This window comes from Urocampus carinirostris, chromosome 16, assembly GCF_059441175.1.
Source record: "Urocampus carinirostris isolate Australia breed hairy pipefish chromosome 16, RoL_Ucar_1.0, whole genome shotgun sequence".
In the NCBI taxonomy this organism is placed as follows: Eukaryota; Metazoa; Chordata; class Actinopteri; order Syngnathiformes; family Syngnathidae; genus Urocampus; species Urocampus carinirostris.
The window spans coordinates 32931644-32954471 of NC_142364.1; the positions used below are offsets into that span (position 1 = coordinate 32931644).

Here is a 22828-nt window from a genome sequence, read left to right on the forward strand (position 1 = left end):
AAGACTGTGGGTGGAGCTTGAGTCAAACAACATCCGGGTCACAAAAAATAATATAAGCCGTTTCCTTTTTATTTCTTTTATCCTGCTAATTGAAAATAAGACTTAAGAGCCGAAAGAATGGTCTCTCTTCAGTCAGTCAATCCCAAAGAGCAAGTTCCCTGAAAATTGCCGGAATGCCCATCACTAAATGGCGGAGTTCCAACCAATCAACATCTATTTTTGTACTATTACTTTGGTATACAGCGTAGCGCATTTTGTTGCGCGTGTCAGGGGAATTATAGTATTAATATGTTTTAGTTGAAAATTTCTAACGACCAATAATCATAGAGAAAGCGTAACCTTGTGGAGTTATGTGGTAATACGCTCTCGTTCTTGGTCTGCTTGGCGCCAATGTCCAAAGTCAGGCCCGGAATTATGAATATGTGGTGAGCCAGTGTAGCGTATCGTTCAACACATTCTGTTGTGATCAGTCACTCTTGCACAAACTCTTGCTTCTCGCTTACGTAATCATGGTGCACCTCACATTCTGCGATCGCTTGGTTTCCTGTGGGATTTTTAGCCCACCCCATTTGCGACATAACCTTATTTGTGTGCAAAGGAAAGTAAATGTAAATGGTCTGCGTTTATATAGCGCTTTTCAAGTCAATGAAGACCTCCCAAAGCGCTTTACAATGTGCTTCACACTTACCTATTCACACACACACAACGATAGCACTGTCAGCCATACAGGGCAACTCCCTGCTTAACGGGGGCGTTAGGGATTCAGTGTCTTGCCCAAGGACACTTCAACATATAACACGGAGAAACTGGGAATCGAACCTGCCACTTCTTGATCACAAGACAAGCGCGTTACCTCCTGAGCTCCTGCCTGTAAAAACTGGTGCTTTCAGGACAAATGGAATTTGTCGGCCTGTTTTCAAAGAGAATAATATCAAGAGGGACTGCCATACGTAACATCTACAGTGAAGAAAATTAGTATTTGAACACCCTGACATTTTGCCATTTCTCCTACTTAGAAATTATGGAGGGGTCTGAAATTTTCATCGTAGGTGCATGTTCACCGTGAGAGAGATACACTAAAAAGAAAAATCCAGAAATCACAATACATGATTTTTTTCACAATTTATTTGTGTGATACAGCTGCAAATAAGTATTTGAACACCAGTGTATCATCTACAATTCTGACCCTTAAAGACCTATTAGTCCGCCCATTAGAAGTCCACCTACACTCCATGTATCATTCTGAATCAGATGCTCTTGTTTGAGGTCGTTAGCTGCATGAAAACACCTGTCCACCCCATACAATCAGTAACAATTTAACTTATAACATGGCAAAGACCAAAGAGCTGTCCAAAGACACCAGAGAAAAAAATTGTACACCTCCACAAGGCTGGAAAGGGCTATGGAGCAATTGCCAAGCAGCTTGGTGAAAAAAGGTCCACTGTTGGAGCAATCATTAGTAAATGGAAGAAGCTAAACATGACAGTCAATCTCAATCGGAGTGGAGCCTCATGCATGGTATCACCTCGTAGGGTCTCAATGATTCTAAGAAAGGTGAGGAAGCAGCCCTGAACCACACGACAGGAGTTGCTCAATGACCTGAAAAGAGCTGGGACCACCTTTTCCAATGTTACAGTAGGTAATACACTAAGACGTCATGGTCAAGGCTCCCCTACTTGAACCAGCACATGTCAATGCGCGTTTGTATAGTTTCCATATGGCCGGATGATACAGAGGAGTCATGGGAGAAAGTTTTGTGGTCAGATGAGACCAAAATAGAAATTTTTGGTCATAATTCCATTAGGCTTGTTTGGAGAAAGAAGAAAGAAGAGAACAAACCGAAGAACACCATCCCTACTTTGAAGAATGCGATTAGTATAGCATCATGTTTTGGGGGTGTTTTCTGCACATGGGACAGTACGAGTACCCTGCATTAAAGAGAGGAGATTTTGGGGAACAACCTACTTCCCTCAGTCAGAGCAATAAAGATGGGTGGTGGCTGGGTCTTCCAACAAAACAACGGCCCGAAGACCACAGCCAGAATAAACAAGGAGTAGCTCCGTAAGAAGCATATCAAGGTTATAGCATGGCCCAGCCAGTCTCCTGACCTGAACCCAATCGAAAATCTTTGGAGGGAGCTCAAACTCAGTGATTCTCAGTCACAGCTCAGAAACCTGACAGATCTAGAGAAGATCTATGTGGAAGGGGTGGGCCAATATCCCTCCTGCAGTGTGTTCAAACCTTGTCAAAAACTACAGGAAACGTTTGACCTCTAATAGCAAAAAAAAAAACTTCTCTACCAAATATTAACATTTTCTCAGGTGTTCAAATACTTACTTGCAGCTATATCACAAAAAATGAATTGTTAGAAAATCATGCATTGTGATTTCTGGATTTTTCGCTTTAGTTTATCTCTCTCACAGTTGACATGCACCTATGATGAAAATGTCAGGCCCCTCCATGATTTCTAAGTCTGAGAAATAGCAAAATAGCAGGGTGTTCAAATACTTATTTTCTACACTGTGTAATTATATATATATATATATATATATATATCCAGTAACTAACCCAGTTGGAAGAAGTAGTGACTAAGTATATCCAATTACTTTTTTATTAATGTTTTATTAAAAAAACAACACACATGCTCCGTAACAATATGGCATCTTGGGTAATGTACTAATGTTTTTTAGGTACATAACATCACAGATTGATAACATTTCCATTATCTTACTTAAAAGGTTGCATTCATTTTTATATTATATTATTATATAAATATTATCTACCTTGGTCATATCGCTCAAGAGGGGTGACCGACAGCAAGACAAACACATACAATAACAGATAAAATAAAAGGAAAAAAAAATGGCAAAAAACACACACACAAATTTTTTGGACCATGGCCATTTCAAATGCCCTAACACCCAAACAAGTAAGGCACCTCGACACCAAAGTTGGTAATGCTTTTGTCCCTCCAGATGAAACGGGACACAAGAAAGCGGCCATGTCACTCGATTATATATATGTATTTTTTTAAATAAATAACGTTTTTAACAATAGTAAGTGCTAAAAATAAGCAATGTTCCTTTCAGAAATATCTTTTTTTCCCTCCTCTGCAATATTACATATGTTAATTAGTCAAAAAAGTTTGGAATGTCTGAAGTCAAATTTTGGTAGTTTTCTTGAAGAATGCCTAGGTGTTGTGTCGCAAGTGGGTCCAGCAATGGTACAACAAATGGTTAGCAGCCAAAATGGGGCAAACTGGCAAAAATAACAGAAAGATAACGGGGGCTAAACCAGCCAGGACACGCACGGCAGGCTAGCCTGGGGCCGATCTGCGGAAAAACGGGAGGCTGGCCAAACAGAAGCATACAGCATGAAGCCAGGAGAACAGGAAGCAAACAAGAAAAAATGGCCACTGTAACAAACACGGCTTGCTGGCTGCTAAAGAGGAATTGCCAGGACCGATCGGCGGAAAAAACAGGCCAATCGAAATCATGCTGTAAGCAGCCAAGCTAGCCAGAAGGTAACAACAATAGACAGCCACGGCAACAAACACGATTCCAGCATTAAATATACCAAATGATCACGACGGGCCAGCTGGCTGCCAAAAAGGACTACCGGGACCGATCGGCAGGAAAAAACGGGAGGCTGGCTGACCGAAAACATGTAGAAGGCAGCACGGCTACCCCGGAACCTACGACAAAAAATCGATCATTGCAACTAACATGAACCCAGCCGGGGAAAAAAAATGAGCACTGCAGGCTAGCTTGCTAGCCGACTGCTAACGGGCTAACGTGGACCAGACAAAACTGGAAGCCTTCGGGAGCCCGACGCTAACGGGGAAATATTTGGGACAATATTATTCCAATTGCAAGACACGGGGCAGAAAACAAAGGAAAGTCACAATCACCTATTAAAAACGGGGCAAAGGCACAAAAAGGAATCCTGCTGTACACGGCAGCAGGTAAACAAACTTACCCTACGCAGCTCGATGATCAAAGCACACAACACGGACTAAACAGTCCTAAGTCCCCCAGCAGTTTTAAGGTTCTGTTGGTATTATACAAAATCATGCATGGGCTTGCTCCCACATATCTTTCAAACTTAATTTCCCTCTATGTTCCAGTCCGGAGCCTTTGCTCTAAAAACGCTGGTCTACTAGTGATTCCAAGAGGCAAGAAGAGATTCGCAGGTTCGAGAGCGTTCTCCATTTGGGCCCCGGTGCTGTAGAGAGCTCTTCCCCCTGAGATTCGGTCTGCAACCTCAGTGGCAATGTTTAAATCTAAGCTTAAAACACACTTCTATTCTATAGCATATGAATAACCTATATTTTATTTTGATAATGTGTGTATTATTTGACCTTTTGTAGGTTTTAGATGAGGGGATGTTTTGATAATAGTCTGTAGTTTGCAATAGTCTTTGATCTGTGCAGCCCTTTGAGACTCTTAGTGATTAAGGGCTATACAGATAAACATGACTTGACTACAATCGCAGTCTGTTTTTCAACAGAATGCGCAATTGTTTTGAGTCTTCGCTGTCATCCGGTAATGTCACAGCTCTACAGGATATGATCCATAATAAGTCAACTTTCTGACTTAATTTCTCAAATCCCGCATTGCATGGAATATGGTCCCTCTAACAATGAAAGGACGATGTTTTATTTGTTTTCAGTATTTTAAAGAAAAACACAAATGGCTAACACGGACAACTTTAGTACATAGAACATTTATTAATATGATGTTGGCAAATTGTCTTCCTCTTTTCATTTCAAGAACAATGTTGCAGTCAAATTAAGACCAAGAAACGAGGAAATCTTCAAAATGTAAACAAAAAAAGGTTAATGGGAACATAAGTTTATCTTGGGCCCCTTTAACAACTTGGACACTTTGTACAAATGTTGCATTTAAAAAATAAATCACTCAAATAAAAATATATAAACTTCTAACATTCTTATTAATAGTAAGATCTAATATTAGTTGTTAAATCAGTGAACCAACATCAAGAAATCCAAACAAAGCCATGATGCTTTGAATACAAGTAAAGATAAGTATAATGTATGTTCATTTAATCAGAACCAAATTTAATATAAATTCTGTAAGAGGTCATCTTGACTAAATCAACTCAAAACAGAATACCATAAAACCAATTCTAAAATAAAGTTTAGACCAATCACTAGTGTCAGAAGTACATGAATCATGCATTCAAAAGCAGCTATGATTCCTTAAATGCAAATGCCAACTAAACATCTATCAAGCAAAGTGATCACTAGCAATTTCACCACCACACCCGTGAAACTGAGCTTTCACTCGACATGAGAACCTTTGACCACAAATTGAACAAGAAAAAGGATTTTTATCAGTGTGAGTTCTTGCGTGTTTGTCCAAAGATATTTTCCGGCTAAATTCTTTACCACAATTTAAGCAGGCGAAAGGTTTTTCGCTCGTGTGGGTTGTTGTGTGGCTTTTCAAGTGTCCTTTTTGATTGAATTTTAGACCACAAATTGAGCAGGAAAAAGGTTTCTCACCAGTGTGGATTCTTGCATGATTTATTAAGCTCTTGCCCTCAGCAAATTTTTGACCACAAACTGAGCATGGAAAAGGTTTTTCACCAGTGTGTATTCGAGTGTGGTTTTTCAAGTTTCCTTTTTGATTGAATTTTTTACCACAAACTAAGCAGGCAAACGGTTTTTCACCAGTGTGGATTCTTACATGATCTTTTAAGCTCGTACTCCGAGTTAAATGTATACCACAAATCGAGCAAACAAAAGGTTTCTCACCAGTGTGGGTCTCTATGTGGCTTTTTAAGTTTCCTTTCCGACGGAACCTTTGACTGCAAACAGAACAGGCAAAAGGTTTCTCATCAGTGTGGATTATCATATGGCGTTCTAATTGATACTTGAACTGAAAGGTTTTCCCACACTGAGAGCATACAGCACCTTCCGACAATTTGTCACCATTAATGCGTGCGGAGTTAGACATGTCACCACCATCTGTTGTCATGTGTTGATGGGACCTGCTGCTTGGAAGCTTTTTCCTGGTTTTATTTTTATGTTGACCTTGTTCTTTGGAGGTTAGACGGGCCTCAGTCACAGGCAAATCTGTGAAATGTTCTTCCTCTTTATGGTGAACAGGCTCCACACTTTCCTCTTTAATGTGAACAGGATCCAAAATCTCCTCCTTTTTAATGCCAGGCTCCAGTTGCCAAGGAAGATGACACCCTTCATAGATGTCTATGGGAAACACGACAAATGGTTTAGTAAAATTCCCATCAACCTAAACTAATATTCAACAGGTTAAATAACCCTATGTTTATTACATTTGTGTTTTTTTTTCCCGTTCCCAGATAAACGTATACAGCAGGGCTGCACGATCTTCCAAAAAAATGTAATTGCGATTTTGATTTTGAAAGAAAAGTGCATTTTCTGTGCTAAGTTTATTTTCCCGGGAGAACATAGTGACATGTAAATGTAACTTGAGATGACGTACGAGACTGAGAGTATACGACTGTAACAAAATATCAACTATAGATGTACAAATAAAAACGGAATAATAATAATTGGTCTTTATACAAAAGGACAACAAAATTGGGGGGTTATTCCTTTCAGTGTAAAGGAACGATTAAGAGGCTGGGAAGCTACACGCTAGAGTCGGGGGTCCCTGCGACCTCTGCAATGTCTTCGTGATGATTAAAATAAGAGAGACACAATTGTAGCATTTGTCCACGTGTAGTAGTTCCAAGTCGTTCGTTTCATGGGTAATGGATCTGGCATTTTTGATTAGCCACATTCGGCAGTGGTGGCTAAAGAGCTTTTAGCCTAGCCGTTAGCTTTCCCTTCTGATGCCGCCTCAGTCAATTCCCGGACGCAATCAAAGTCCAGGGAGCACCGGCTGGTGATCAGCTTTTCTTTGCGCTCTTCTGACTTCCCTCAGAGTCCAATTTAATTGATTAATTTATTGTCAATGTAATGACCTGGTCAAACTACGGGCTGTCACGTTCGTTTTGATGGCCAGTTGTGCGCCTGGCTGCTTGACTGAGCGCTTACAGCAGCTCAGTCAAAGTCATCAAAGTCGTGCACACTCGTCTTACAAATTGTGCCTCGCCTTTATTGATTGGTGCCATTAAAACCTGCTTTCTGATTGGCCGGCGGTGTTAAACCACAAAATGCACCAATCCTGATAGGCCAAACACTCCATCACTCAAATTACTAACAGGAACAATGAATCCTTGAAAAAAAACGCAGTGTTTTGCGGTTAAACCATCGCACTACGTCACATCGCGATACAGATTCGATTTCGGTTAATCGTGCAGCCCTTGTATACAGTGTTCAGTGTTGGGAATAATGCAGTTACAAAAAACGCTATTACGTAAAGGCATTACATTTTCAGTAACAGGGTAATCTAATTATTTTTTCCAACGTTACTGACGGCAAAAAGCAATGCATTACTTTGGCGCCCCCCCCTTTTCCACTTTCCTTAGAGTTGTTTAGATAGATAGACACTTTATTCATCCCCGTAGGGAAATTCACACTTCCAGCAGTCTCCTTTGTTGTTTATTAACAGAATGCCCTCGGGGTGCTTTGTTGTAGTTTAGCCACAGCAGAGTGTATGTCACACGCTAGTCCAAAAGTTTGACGTCCCTGCAGCAGATGGAAATCTTTGTGCCCAGGGATACACCACCTCGTGTTAGCGTAGATAGAGAGTCCACCTCCTTTCTGCTTCCCGCAGGTTTTCGTGTCTCTGTCTAACAGCACTGAAGCCAGGTAGCTCAGGATAGCTCCGGTTAACTCCGCGTTAGCGTCCGGGATGCTAGACGTGAGCCGCGTTTCCATAAAACACATCAAACTGCACTCCCTGTGCGCTTTGATGTTTTTCATCAGCACAGCCAGTTCCTCAGTCATATTTGGTAGAGTTCACAATTACCATGATTACGGACGGTACCAAAGACTTATAACGCCGCTTAGCCTTAGCTTCGGCTCTGCATCCACGATAGGGCACCCTCATCACGCCGGCGCGGAAATTCTTCAGGGCAAGAAGTTGATTCCTCGAATAAACACATTTTTGTGCGTTAAAACTCATAACGATAGGATAGAAAGTAATCCAAATTGTAGTTGTCAAACGAGACCAAAAACACCGAAGATAGAAGCAGACACCTAAAACAATAAATAGCAAAAAGTGTGAAATATCACGGAGCAGCTGGAAAGGCTCCTGCTCGCGGCGGCACCGCTTTGGTGATACGTCACGTTTCAAATTATGTCGCCATTCAAAATAGCGACATATATCATGTAGAATATATTATATAGCAATGACAGATATAGGATTTACTAATGGGCCAAAAGAAAAGGCGAATAAGGGCCAGGTTGCAAAAAATCTGAGCCCTATTTTTGGGCAACTCCCCTACTCGTGTCGTTTACACGTAAAATTTCTATTATCTGCTTGCCAATCAAAAGCTAGTTTGTTCCAAAGCCCTTTTTTATCTTTCTGATTGGTCAGTATGCATTATTGGAGGGATTTGTTGACTCTGAATTTGTTGAGCTTAAAGAAGGTTGAAATTGTTCTGTTTATCTTTTGGTTCTAGATTTATAAATATTTTGATTAGTTTAATTGTTAATGTTTAAATAAAATAAGGAAAAATAAATTTTTTTGATTTTATCTCTTTTTCCTTATGTTATTGTATTTTTTCTTTTTTTCCCTGAATGAGTTTTTTTCTTTATTTTTCAACCTTTTCAAGTCATTCCGTGCATAATGTTACATATTAATTGGTATTGTGGGGATTAAAGCAACAAAAACAACGTGAAGAGCCCTTTGGAACTCGAAAGTAAGCCGAGCCCAAACAAAGCGGTTCTCTAAAAATATTTAGAATTTCCATCTCATCAAGTGAACTCCGGCCAAAGGTATTTGCTCAGATAATTTCTAGTTCTATGATATACAACTTATTTTTAACCCATTAACATTCTGACAGGCCGCCGCCAGACTGTTGATAAAGAAAAATATATATAACAGTCACTAAAATACATCATGCCACATATCCTTGGAAAGCTTTAACTTTTGGGATTCAAGATATGATGACCATTTCAAAAGGTACACAAAAACATCACAATCAATCTGAAACCAGATACCTGATAACTGTATAGCCGGCGTAGTTCACCAATTACGTCCCCTGGCAGTCATCAAATGAGTTGAATGTCCGCAAAAATGGAGTTATTACATCCAAGACCGTCAAGTGAATCCATCAGTGTAAAATATTTACTCCTAAACACACTATCATGCCGACAGATTTAGATGTAGTCTGGCCAAAAACATTTCTGCATTGTTGGATATTCCTTGTTGTAATCTTTTTTATTTCACAACATAATTTCCTGCTATTTCTGTGTGTTCCAACTCAGATAACTTAATGTTAATAGCACTTGCAGAAATTATTTCAGTTTCGGACAAAACTTCAAAGTCTAACATTTACTGAGACGAAGACCGTCCATATTCTCAACGGTTCTTCAACAGCATTCAATTTACTTTGTACACCTTTGATTCGGATTTTAGGCTAATTTTACTGGAATTTAGGGGTTCAAGTAACGAAAAAAGTTACTTTTTCTGGTAACTAGTTACTTTAACTAAAGAGTAATTCAGTTACTAACTCAAGTTACTTTTTGGGAGAAGTAGTGCAAAACTATAACTTATTACTTTTTTAAAGTAACATGCCCAACAATTGAGAGTAGTACCTCTAAATAGGAGCTACTAAATGAACTTGAAATTCGATGTAAGAGGTGTCTTTCATACAAACACCTTTCCTGAGATGACAGAAACGCAAGTTACAAGAAATAACATACGCTACCATACAACCGCCGGCATCAGCTGGTCCCAGTGCGTTTTCCAACACACAGACATGATGCTGTGCTTTTGTGTGTGTAATCGCATCGCATCCTTCGTGCTTGCAAGACCTGGGGAGGAGGGGCTGCGGCAGAAGGCATTGCAGCGATCACCCACCTAACCCCACCCTACATTTGTAAGCAAACTTGTTGTGGCAACAGTGTCAAGAACTTACACTTCACCCACAAATTCAAGCACTCAAGGGGGGTCAACATTCTGAACAAGAGGGAAAATCCAGTGAAAATAAATGAAGCTTCTGTTTGGAAAACTACAAGGATCAGCGAACTCGAACGCTACCTCGCAGATTAAACATATGGCTCAAAAGATTTCCAGATGACAAGACAGAGGTGGTCTTGGCCCAGGTCGTCGGCGCTCTGTTGTTCTGCGTAAGAAGAAAAACACCTGCCTGAGAGACAGCAGCTGCCTGTTGCCATCGATGTGAAACACATGGTGGGACTGCTTCAGAACATAACCAGAGACCTCAAGGAGACTGAGATTTGTTTAGCACGGACTTGGGGAGGAGGTATTGGACAGCAGCCAAAAACAACAACTACCTTCAGACCAAATTTCTTCCTTTCACTAGAGACTTTGTGCGAGAGGACAGAAAGAAATAGACAAATCCTGTAGCCACATGTCAAGAAAGCTCGTGATAAGGGAAAGATTGCTTACTTTGTTGAAGGAAGAGGTTTTATGAATGGTTCAATCTTATCATAAGAGCGAAATTATACATTCACAATTGCAAACTTACGGGAGGAAGATCTTTAACATCACCTTTCAATGTGAAGTAAAACAAGACATTTTGTCTATAAAGTTTTTTACCACAACCAGGAGGCCATTAAAAGTAATATTTGTAAAAATGTTGATATATTTTTGTAACTTATTTTGGTGTCATGACCACAGTAAGTCGGATTAGTTTCCTGTGGGAGTTGGACTCCACAAAGGCTGCCCTTTGTCATAGATTCTGTTTATTATTCTTATGGACAGAATTACTAGACACACCCTTTTCATTGAAAGGGTCTGGTTTGGGGGCTTCAGCATTGCATTGCTGCTTTTTGCAGGCCATTTAGTGCCGTTGTCTTCCTCAAGGTGACGTGATCTTCAGCTCTCACTGGAGCGGTTAGTAGACAGAATTAAAAGGGCCGGGTTAATTATCAGCACCTTCAAGTCCGAGACCATGGTTCCAAGCTGGAAAGGGTTACATGCTCTTTCTGGGTTGGTGATGAGATCCTGCCAAGTGGAGGAGCTCAAGTATCCACGTCTTGTTCACGAACGAGGGGAAGATAGAACGGGAGAACGACAGACAGATCAGTGTAGCCCCTGCAGTCAGACAGACCCTGCACCGGCTGAGCTGAAAGGCGAAGCTCTCGATTTACCGGCTGATCTACAATCCTACCATCATGGTCATGAACTGTGAGTGACTGAAAAACAAGATCCTGGTTCACAGGGGGGCTGGACTCTCAGAGATAAGATGAGAAGCTCGGTCATCCGGGAGGGACTCAGTGTGGAGCTGCTGCTCCTCCACGTAGGAGGGTGCCAGCTGAGGTGCCTCTGGCATGTGATAAAGATGCCTTATGGACAGTCACCTTGGGCGGTTTTCCGGGCGGGTCCGACCAGCAGGAGGACCCACAACGACCCAGGACACACAGGAGATACTATGTCTCTAGCTTTGGAACGCCATGAAATACCGTCGGATGAGTTGGAGGAAGTGGGTGGGAATAGGGAGGTCTGGGCTTCTTTTCTGAGGCCCCTGCGACCCGACCATAGGTAAGTAAGAGTTAATGGATGGGTGGATATTGTTAGTCGTTGGGTTGCTGTTAGAGTTCATACATTTGCAAGGTAAAATCAGGGTTTGGCCACATAGGAGCCTAAATTTAATTTTGGCTCGACGCCAACAAATTTTATATTCCTCTCTCGCACCCGGCAGCTGCATCAAGAATGTGAAATAGACTAGAAACAGTTATCGTGGGCTGGACTTCAGTAAATGAACATAAATTGTTCTTAAAAGTGAAGTGACAAACCTGATGTGGTCAACACAACTCGGAGCTGCTTGTTAGCTTCGTCTAGCCGTCGATCTTCTCGCTCGGTTTCTTCTTGCGCTCCCCGAAGCTCCTTTTTGATCGTTCGTTTCCCTCTTGTACACATTTTCGCCACGTCTGACGCAAATTTATTGAATATATTTTGCCAAGTTAAATGGAGATTTTCCACACTGCTGGAGCAGTACGCCACACGGCCAGGAACCACTTCGGGGCGACTTGCAAGAACAAAGATTGGGGGCGGGGCTTGAGTTAAACAACATCCGGTTCACAAAAATATAAACCGTTTCCTTTTCAGATTTTTTTATCTCGCTTATTGAAAAGAAGGCTTAAGAGCCAAGCCTAAAGAGACGGTTTCCTGAAAAGATCCGAAATGCCCATCACTAGATGGCGGAGTTCCAACCAATCAACATCTATTTTTGTACTCTTAATTTGGCATACAGTGTATCGCATTTTGTTGCATGTGTCAGGAAAATCATTGTCAGGGTTGGGTAGGGTTACTTTAACTGGATTACTTTCAATTAATTTTGGATTACTCCACTACCACATATAATAATAAAAGACAAAAGGAAACTAAATATGAATAAAATTACAGATTTTTGTGCAGGCTTGGGGAGTAACGGAATACATGGAACGGCAAAAATGATGTTGGCAAGCTGTTAGGATTTATTTTCATTTTGTTTCTGTCGCATTTTATGTTAGTTTTGCCAGAGATCAAATAGATCAAAGCCAGGAGAGAAAGCTTACCACGTGTTGTGAGTCATAATTTTATTCACATTTATTAATATGATGTTGGCAAATTATCTTCCTCTTTTCATTTCAAGAACAATGTTGCAGTCAAATTAAGACCAAGAAACGATGAAATATTCGAAATGTAAACAAAAAAGGGTTAATGGGAACATAGGTTTATCTTGGGCCCCTTTAACAACTTGGTCACTTTGTACAAATGTTACATTTAAAAAATAAATCACTCAAATACAAATATATAAACTTTTGACATTCCGATTATTGGTAAAAATCTAAATTTAGTTGTTGAATAAGTGAACCAACATCAAGAAATCCAAACAAAGCCATGATGCTTTGAATACAAGTAAAAAAAAGTAAAATGTATGTTCATTCAATCAGAACCAAATTTAATAAAAATTCTGTAAGAGTTCATCTTCACTAAATCAACTCAAAACAGAATACCATATATATTACGATTCAATATTTAATGTTATGTAATTTTACATAAAAAGATAAAACCAATTCTAAAATAAAGCTTAGACCAATCACTTATGTCAGAAGTACATAAATCGTGCATTCAAAAGCAGCTATGATTCCTTAAATGCAAATGCCAACTAAACATCTATCAAGCAGAGTGATCACTAGCAATTTCACCACCACATTTGTGAAACTGAGGTTTCACTCGACATGAGAACCTTTGACCACAAACTGAACAAGATTTTTTTTTTTTACATGTGTGAGTTCCAGTGTGTTTTTCCAAATATGTTTTCCGGCTAAATTCTTTACCACAATTTAAGCAGGCAAAGGGTTTTTCGCTCGTGTGGGTTGTTATGTGTCTATCCAAATATGTTTTCCGGCTAAATTCTTTACCACAATTTAAGCAAGCGAAAGGTTTTTCGGTCGTGTGGGTTGTTGTGTGGCTTTTCAAGTGTCCTTTACGATTGAATTTTAGACCACAAATTGAGCAGGAAAAAGGTTTCTCACCAGTGTGGATTCTTGCATGATTTTTTAAGCTCTTGCCCTCAGCGAATTTTTGACCACAAACTGAGCATGGAAAAGGTTTTTCACCAGTGTGTGTTCGAATGTGGTTTTTTAAGTTTCCTTTTTGATTGAATTTTTTACCACAAACTAAGCAGGCAAACGGTTTTTCACCAGTGTGGATTCTTACATGATCTTTTAAGCTCGTACTCCGAGTTAAATGTATACCACAAATTGAGCAAACAAAAGGTTTCTCACCACTGTGGGTCTCGATGTGGCCTTTTAAGTTTCCTTTCCGACGGAATCTTTGACCGCAAACAGAACAGGCAAAAGGTTTCTCACCAGTGTGGATTATCATATGGCGTTCTAACTGATACTTGAACTGAAAGGTTTTCCCACACTGAGAACATACAGCACCTTCCGACAATTTGTCGCCATTAATGCGTGCGGAGTCAGACATGTCACCATCATCTGTTGTCATGTGTTGACGGGACCTGCTGCCTGGAGGCTTTTTCCTGTTTTGCTTTTTATGTTGATCTTGTTCTTTGGAGGTTAAACGGGTCTCAGTTACAGGAAAATCTGTCAAATGTTCTTCCTCTTTATGGTGAACAGGCTCCACACTCTCCTCCTCTTTAACGTGAACAGGATCCAAATTTTCCTCCTTTTTAATACCAGGCTCCAGTTGCCAAGGAAGATGATACTCTTCACAGATGTCTATGGGATACACGACAAATGGTTTAGTAAAATTCCCATCCACCAAAAATAATATTTAACAGGTAAAACATCCCTAAATGTTTATTACATTTGTAATTTTCTTTTTCAGTTACCATATAACATATACAGCAGGGCTGCACGATTTTTGAAAAATTGCAATTTTGATGCATTCTTTGATTTTAAAAGAAAAGTGCATTTTCTGTGCTCGGTTTATTTTCCCGGGAGAACATAAAAAAGACATGTAATCGTAACTTGAGATGACGTACTTAGAGACTGAGAGTATACGACTGTAACAAAATATCAACAATAAATGTACAAATAAAAACAGAATTGCTTTGTAATAAACGGTCTTTAATTGCATTATACAAAAGGAAAACAAAATTGGGGGCACTATTCCTTTCAGTGTAAAAGAACGATTAAGAGGCTGGTAAGCTACACGCGAGAGAGTTGGGGGTCCCTGCGACCTCTGCAATGTCTTTGTGATGATTAAAATACAAGAGTCACAATTGTAGCGGGTTTCCACGTGTAGTAATTCCAAGTCGTTCGTTTCATGGGTAATGGATCCGGCATTTTTGATTAGCCACATTCGGCAGTGGTGGCTAAAGAGCTTTTAGCCTAGCCGTTAGCTTTTCCTTCTGATGCCGCCTCAGTCAATTCCCGGACGCAATCAAAGTCCAGGGAGCACCGGCTGGTGATCAGCTTTTCTTCGCACTCTTCTGACTTCCCTCAGAGTCCAATTTAATTGATGAATTTATTTTCAATGTAATGACCTGGTAAAATTACGGGCTGTCACGTTCGTTTTGATGGCCAGTTGTGTGCTTGGCTGCTTGACTGAGCGCTTACAGCAGCTCAGTCAAAGTCATCAAAGTCGTGCATACTCGTCTTACAAACGGAGCCTTGCTTTTATTGGCTGGTGCCATTAAAACCTGCTTTCCTATTGGGCGTCAGTGTTAAACAACAAAATGCGCCAATCCTGATAGGCCAAACACTCCATGACTCAAATTCCAAACTGTAACAATGAATCCTTGAAAAAAAAAACGCAGTGTTTTGCGGTTAAACCATCGCACTACGTCACATCGCGATACAGATTCGATTTCGGTTAATCGTGCAGCCCTTGTATACAGTGTTCAGTGTTGGGAATAATGCAGTTACAAAAAAAACGCTATTATGTAAAGGCATTACATTTTCAGTAACAGGGTAATCTAATTATTTTTTCCAACGTTACTGACGCCAAAAAGCAATGTATTACTTTGGCGCCCCGCCTTGGCACACCTGACGTCGTTTTCAATGGCCCGCTTTTTCCGCTCTCCTTAGAGTCGTTTAGATGGATAGATACTTTATTCATCCGCGTAGGGAAATTCACACTTCCAGCAGTCTCCTTCGTTGTTTATTAACAGATTAACAGGATGCCCTCGGGGTGCTTTGTTGTAGTTTAGCCACAGCGGAGTGGATGTCACACGCAAGTCCAAAAGTTTGACGTCCTTGCAGCAGATGGAAATCTTTGTGCCCAGGGATACACCACCTCGTGTTAGCGTAGATAGCGAGTCCACCTCCTCTCTGCTTCCCGCAGGTTTTCGTGTCTCTGTCTAACAGCACTGAAGCCGGGTAGCTCCGGATAGCTCCGGTTAGCGCCGGGTAGCTCCGCGTTAGCGTCCGGGATGCTAGACGTGAAATTACTCAAATTACAAACTGGAACAATGAATGCTTAAAAAAAAAAAATTAAAAAACGCAGTGTTTTGCGGTTACACCATCGCACTACGTCACATCGCGATACAAACTCGATTTTGGTAAATCGTGCAGCCCTTGTAAACAGTGTTGAAAATAATGCAGCTACAATAAATGCCGTTATGTAACAGCATTAGATTTTCAGTAACGGGGGTAATCTAATTACTTTTTCCGCCGTTACCTTTACTGACGGCAAAAATCGGTGCGTTACTTTGGCGACCCCCTTGGCACACCCAACGTCGTTTTCAGTGACCCGCTTTTTCCGCTCTCCTTAGAGTCGTTTGTGTCACGTTTCAAAATATGTCATTCAAAATAGTGACATATATTTTATAGCAATGACAGATATAGTATTTACTAATGGGCAAAAAGAAAAGGCGAATGAGGGATAGGTTGCCAAAAATGTGAGCTCCATTTCTGGGCAAAACCCCGACTCGTGTCGTTTGCGAGCAAAACGTTTCTATTATGATTGGAAGTGAACAAAGGGAGCCAGCTGCTCGCCAATCAAAAGCTGACTTCTTCCGGAGCCCTTTCTTTTTCTTTCTGATTGGTCAATATGCATTTTGGGAGGGATTCCGAATTGTTGACTCTAAATCTGTTGATTAAAAGAAGGTTAAAATTTTTCTGTATTTTATCTTTTGGTGTTAGATTTATAAATATTTTAATTAGTTTTTTTGTTAGTGTTCAAATACATTTTTTATTTTTATTTTTCCTTCTTTTATCTCTTTTTCCTTATGTTATTGTATTTTTTCATTTTTCACTGAATGAGTTTTTTTCTTTATTTTTCAACCTTTTCAAGTCGTTCCGTGCATAATGTCACATATTAATTGGTAATGTGGGGATTAAAGCAACAAAATGAACCTGAAGAGCCCTTTGGAACTCGAAAGTGAGCCGAGCCCAAACAAACAGTTCTCTAATGATATTTAGAATTTCCATCTCAAGTTCTATGACATACAACTTATTTTAAAAAAATATGTGTCCGTACGATGGCAACAGGCACTAAAATACATCATGCCACATATCATTGGAAAGCTTTAACTTTTGGGATTCAAGATATGATGACCATTCGAAAGGTTCACAAAAACAACACAATCAATCTGAAACCAGATACCCGATAACTGTATAGCCGGCGTAGCTCACCAATTACGTCCCCTGGCAGTCATCAAATGAGTTGAATGTCCGCAAACATGGAGTTATTACATCCAAGACCGTCAAGTGAATCCATCAGTGTAAAATATTTACTCCAAAACACACTATCATACCGACAGATTTAGAAGAAGTCTGGCCAAACACATTTCTGCATTGTTTGATATTCTTTGTTGTAATCCGTTTATTTTGACACATATTTTCCTGCTATTTCTGTGTGTTTCAACTCCGATAACTTAATGTTAATAGCACTTGCAGAAATTATTTCAGTTTTAGACAAAACTTCAAAGTCTAACATTTAATGAGATGACGACCGTCCATATTCTCCAAACGGTTCTGGAACAGCATTCAATTTACTTTGTACGTCTTGGATTGGGACTTAAGGCGAATTTTACAGGAACGATAAAGGGTTAAAGTCACGGAAACTTTTTCTGGTAACTAGTTACTTTTACTATAAAGTGAGTGAGTTACTAACTCATTTCCTTTTATGGACATGTAGTGCGAAGCGATAACTTATTACTTTTTTTAAGTAACATGCCCAACACTTAAGCGTAGTATCTTTAAATATGAGCTACTAAATGAACTAGAAATTCGATGTAAAAGGTGTCTTTCGATCAAACACCTTTCCTGAGATGACAGAAACGCAAGTTACAAGAATTACCATACGCTACCATACAACCGCCGGCATCAGCTGGTACCAGTTTTCGCGTGCGTTTCCCAACACAAAGACATGATGTTGTGCTTTTGTGTGTGTAATCGCATCACATCCTTCGTGCTTGCAAGACCCGGGGAGGAGGGGCTGCGGCAGAAGGCGTTGCAGCGAACACCCACCTAACCCCATCCTACATTTGTAAGCAAACTTGTTGTGACATATGGCAACAATGTCAAGAACTTACACTTCACCCAAAAATTCAAGCACTCGAGGGAGGTCAACATTCTTAACGAGAGGGAAAATACAGTGAAAATAAGAGGTTTCTGTTTGGAAAACTAAAAGGATCAGCGAACTCGAACGCTACCTCGCAGATCAAACATACTACGCATGTATTTGCAACGAAATATATTAAGAGATCTTAGTTACACATAAATGCAATAGAAAATCATATTTTTGCGTTAAAACATGAACATTGCAAAATCGCTACTTTACACAGTGCACAAATCTACAAAGGGAGCCGCAAAAAAACTCTTTACACTCTAAACCGTAGGATAACTGTGCAGAAAATCACAGTTCAGCCTTTCCCTGCTTATATCTTAAACGAGTCGTGCTTTTACATCTACATGGCCAGTCGCTAAAGCAGCATAGTCACAATAACGTTCTGGATATATGCGCTTGTTTACTTTACACAATTTCAGGTGTCGTGTTTTATTTACAATATGATTCTTTCATGTGAGATCAGAATGCATTAGTTTTCATCATGCATCATGAGTAATGTCTCCGAATTTCACGTGGAAATACAGTCGAAACAAATAACTATCACATAGTCCACTGCCTTCTCTATAAACACATATTAAATAAACTAATTGCCTTCTCAAAATGTTGTCCAAATGTGGAGACAATTCTAAAGCATATGTGATGCTGGCCAATAGAAGGCTCTAAGAATAACACGTCAGGTTTGTGTATCTATTCACTATCAAATAATTAACCAGAACACAACTACAAGGGAATCACACTTATCAGCCTCCCTGGAAAGGTCTATTCAGGGGTACTGGAGAGGAGGGTCCGCCAGGAAGTCGAATCTCGGATTCAGGAGGAACAGTGTGGTTTTCGTCCTGGCCGTGGAACACTGGACCAGCTCTATAGACTCTGCAAGGTCTTTGAGGGTGCATGGGAGTTTGCCTGTCCGGTCTACATGTGTTTTGTGGACTTGGAGAAGGCATTCGACAGTGTTCCTCGGGAGGCCCTGTGGGGGTTGCTTCGGAAGTATGGGGTACCGCAGTCTTATCCGGGCTGTGCGGTCCCTGTATGCCCTCTGCCAGAGTCTCGTCCGCAATGCCGGCAATAAGTCGGATTCGTTCCTGGTGAGTGTTGGGCTCCGCCAGGGCTGCCCTTTGTCACTGATTCTGTTCATAACTTTTATGGACATAATTTCTAGGCGCAGCCTTGGCGGGGATGGAGTCCGGTTTGGGGGCCTCAGCATTGCGTCACTGCTTTTTGCAGGCCGTGATCTTCAGCTCTCGCTGGAGCGATTCACAGCCAAGTGTGAAGCGGCCGGGATGAGGGTCAGCACCTTCAAGTCCGAGGCCATGGTACTCAGTCAGAAAAGGGTGGTATGCTCCCTCCGGGTCGGGGAGGAGTTCAAGTATCTTGGGGTCTTGTTCACGAGTGAGGGTAGGATAGAACGGGAGATCGACAAGACGGGTCGGTGCAGTGTCTGCCTTCATTCGGACCCTGTACTGGTCCGTCGTGGTGAAGAGGGAGCTGAGCCGAAAGGCAAAGCTCTCGATCTACCGGTCGATCTACGTTCTTACGTCCCCCACCTATCGTCATGAACTTTGGGTCATGACCGAAACAACACGATACAAATGGGCGAAATAAGTTTTCTCCGCAGGGTGGCTGGGTTCTCCCTTAGAGATACGGTGAGAAGCTCAGTCATCCAGGAGGGACTCTGTGTAGAGCCACTGCTCCTCCGCGTTGAGAGGAGCCAGTTGAGGTGGCTCGGGCATCTAATAAGGATGCCTCCTGGACGCCTCCCTTGGGAGGTGTTCCGGGCATGTCCCACCGGCAGGAGGCCCCGGGGCCGACCCAGGACACGTTGGAGAGACTATGTCTCACGGCTGGCTTGGGAACTCCTCCGGGTCCCGTCAGATGAGCCTGAGGAGGTGGCTGGGGATAGGGACGTCTGGGCTTCCCTTTTAACGCTGCTGCCACCGCGACCCGACCTCGGTTAAGCAGAAGACAATGGATGGATGGACAATGGTAAGTTGAGATAAGCAGGAACTGAACCCACCAGTAACGTTTTCTATATGTACAGCACCCTATACACAGTTGTTTTTGTACAATACATCGGCATTAAATAATTACTCTCGTTTTTTCCACCCAAACTAAAGGCCAATGTAGAACGTCCCATTAAAGAGCTGGCCACCATCACAGCCACCACACTATCCACACCACCGTGCACGTCGTCGGCATATTTCACTCTGGCACCAAACCCCATATCACCCAGAAATAAAAGGAAGCACGATACACTCCCTGACTTTTTGAAAGAGGAGTATGCGAGAGTGCAGAAAAGGACAGAAGAAACTAAGGCCAATACTGAGCGGTTTCTGATCCTTTTTGGGAAGCTCGTGGACTAATTGCCAGAACAGTGACATCTCTACAATGTTTTCCTTTGTTTTATAAAAGGAAAATATTTTATTTTATAAAGAACTCAATGAAGTTCCAGTTTGTTTTATACAGTTTTATGGACGTATTGATATATTTTTGTTACATTATTAATTTACTCTGATGCATTTCGCACCAATGTGAGTTTGTTTTTCTGAAAGTAAATTATTATTAAACCCAGAGTGATTTGTAGTTGTTTTCTGTCCAACAATCACAGTTCACACACAGTATGTCACATCATTATGAAATAAACCACCATGGTGATACTCAGGATAAAGACGTTTAATGAATAGTAGTTGTACTTAGAGAAACAATATACCAAATACACATGACGCACAGGTCAAGTATGACTATAAACTTGTGTAGAACTCAGGACAAATAGTGATTGCTGCAGTAATAACTAAAAGTTCAAACAATGCTGAAAAGCACAGGATGGAAATGTGGGTCCGACTTCCAGAGCCTGAAACATGGCTCTTGGGCAATTTATTCCATATTAACTGTGGACAATTCTGTATACGGTGGACCTGTGAACATTGAACACCCGTGACACCACACGGTAGGACAGACCGTGGGCCAGCCAGTACACGTAGATCAAGACCTCCGGCCATGGTCCTGTTCCCTCTTCAGCACCTCCTGCAGGGCCCACATGGCTTTCTTGCTCAACCTGAAGTCCTGGATGAGTTCTGACTCCACATACCATAAGCCATAAGCACAGGCTAGGGACATTCCTGTCCAACCTGTCCAGGCTTATGGCTAAATAGCGCCAAAGCCGTCTTCAATATTGCGCATTTCTCCTCCGTTGATTGACACTGAAAAGGTGATGAGCTTCTACGTGATCGGTAATGACACAGCTGTTGCTGGCATTTTCAAAGTTGCACAGACTCTGCAACTGCCACACCATAGGTTGAGACTCGAGTTGTTTACATGTGACGTAGGCCAATACGTCACGGAGGTCTACAGCCAATTAGTATTACAGTCATCTACTGGACTGGGGTGGAACCTTGCAAGTCCCGTCCAATGTCTTAGGCGACAATGTTCACTTGCACTCCTCTCACTTGAGGGGACTTCCCCATGGATGGACCTCACAGGAGGGTTCTCAGGGCCAAGTGAGAGGAATGGGATTAGCCCAATGTCTCTAGGCTGGCTTTGGAACGCCATGGGATACCGTCGGATGAGTTGGAGGAAGTGGGTGGGGATAGGGAGGTCTGGGCTTCTTTTCTGAGGCCCCTGCGACCCGACCACGGGTAAGTAGAAGTTAATGGATGGATGAATCTTGATAACCGTTGGGTTGCTGTTGGAGTTCATATATTTGCAAGGTAAAATCGGGTTTTGGCCACAAGAGGAGCCTAAATTTGATTTTGTCTCGACACCAACACATTTTATATACATATCCCGCGCCTGGTAACTGCATCAAGAAAATGAAATAGACTATAAACATTTATCGTGGGCTGGACTTCAGTAGCTGAACATAAATTGTTCTTAAAAGTGAAGTGACAAACCTGATGTGTTCAACACAACTCGGAGCTGCTTGTTAGCTTCGTCTAGCCGTCGATCTTCTCGCTCGGTTTCTTCTTGCGCTCCCCGAAGCTCCTTTTTGATCGTTTTTTTCCCTCTTGTACACATTTTTGCCACGTCTGAAGCAATTTATTGAATATATTTTGCCAAGTTAAATGGAGATTTTCCACACTGCTGGAGCAGAACGCCACGCGGCCAGGAACCACCTCGGGACAACCTTGCAAGGACAAAGACTGTGGGCGGAGCTTGTGTTAAACAACATCCGGTTCACAAAAAATAATATAAGCCGTTTCCTTTTTTATTTTTTTTATCCTGCTGATTAAAAAGAAGACTTTAGAGCCGAAAGAATCGGCTCTCTTCAGTAAGCCAAGCCTAAAGAGACAGTTTCCTAAAAAGATCCGGAATGCCCATCACGAGATGGCGGAGTTCCAACCAATCAACATCTATTTTTGTACTATTACTTTGTTATACAGTGTATCGCATTTTGTTGTGTGTGTCAGGAGAATTGTTGTATTAATACGTTTTAAGTAGAACATTTCTAACGACCAATAATCATTGAGGGAGTGCGTCACCTTGTGGAGTTATGTGGTAATAGGCTCTCGTTCTTTGCTTAGCGCCAATGTCCAAAGTCAGGCCCGGGAGGCATGGCACGAAAGATTCCCTTGCTTAAACCATCACATGTCAATGCCTGTCTTAAGTTTGCATATGGCCGTTTGGATGATACAGAGGAGTCATGGGAGAAAGTTTTGTGGTCAGATGAGACTAAAATAGAAATTTTTGGTCATAATTCCACTAGGCTTGTTTGGAGGAAGAAG

The 22828-nt window shown here is 41.3% G+C and overlaps 1 protein-coding gene across 1 annotated transcript; it reads right to left on the minus strand.

Moving 5' to 3' along the window:
• Window positions 1-2597: 2597 nt before the first annotated feature.
• On the minus strand, window positions 2598-22240 carry LOC148351120 (uncharacterized). The gene is made up of 3 exons (XM_088320174.1): window positions 21998-22240; window positions 13856-14311; window positions 2598-6229 (listed from the first exon to the last, which is right to left on the minus strand). Exons 1-3 carry the CDS (start codon window positions 22119-22121, stop codon window positions 5250-5252), a joined length of 1560 nt encoding a protein of 519 aa, XP_088176300.1. The 5' UTR covers window positions 22122-22240; the 3' UTR covers window positions 2598-5249.
• Window positions 22241-22828: the final 588 nt, after the last annotated feature.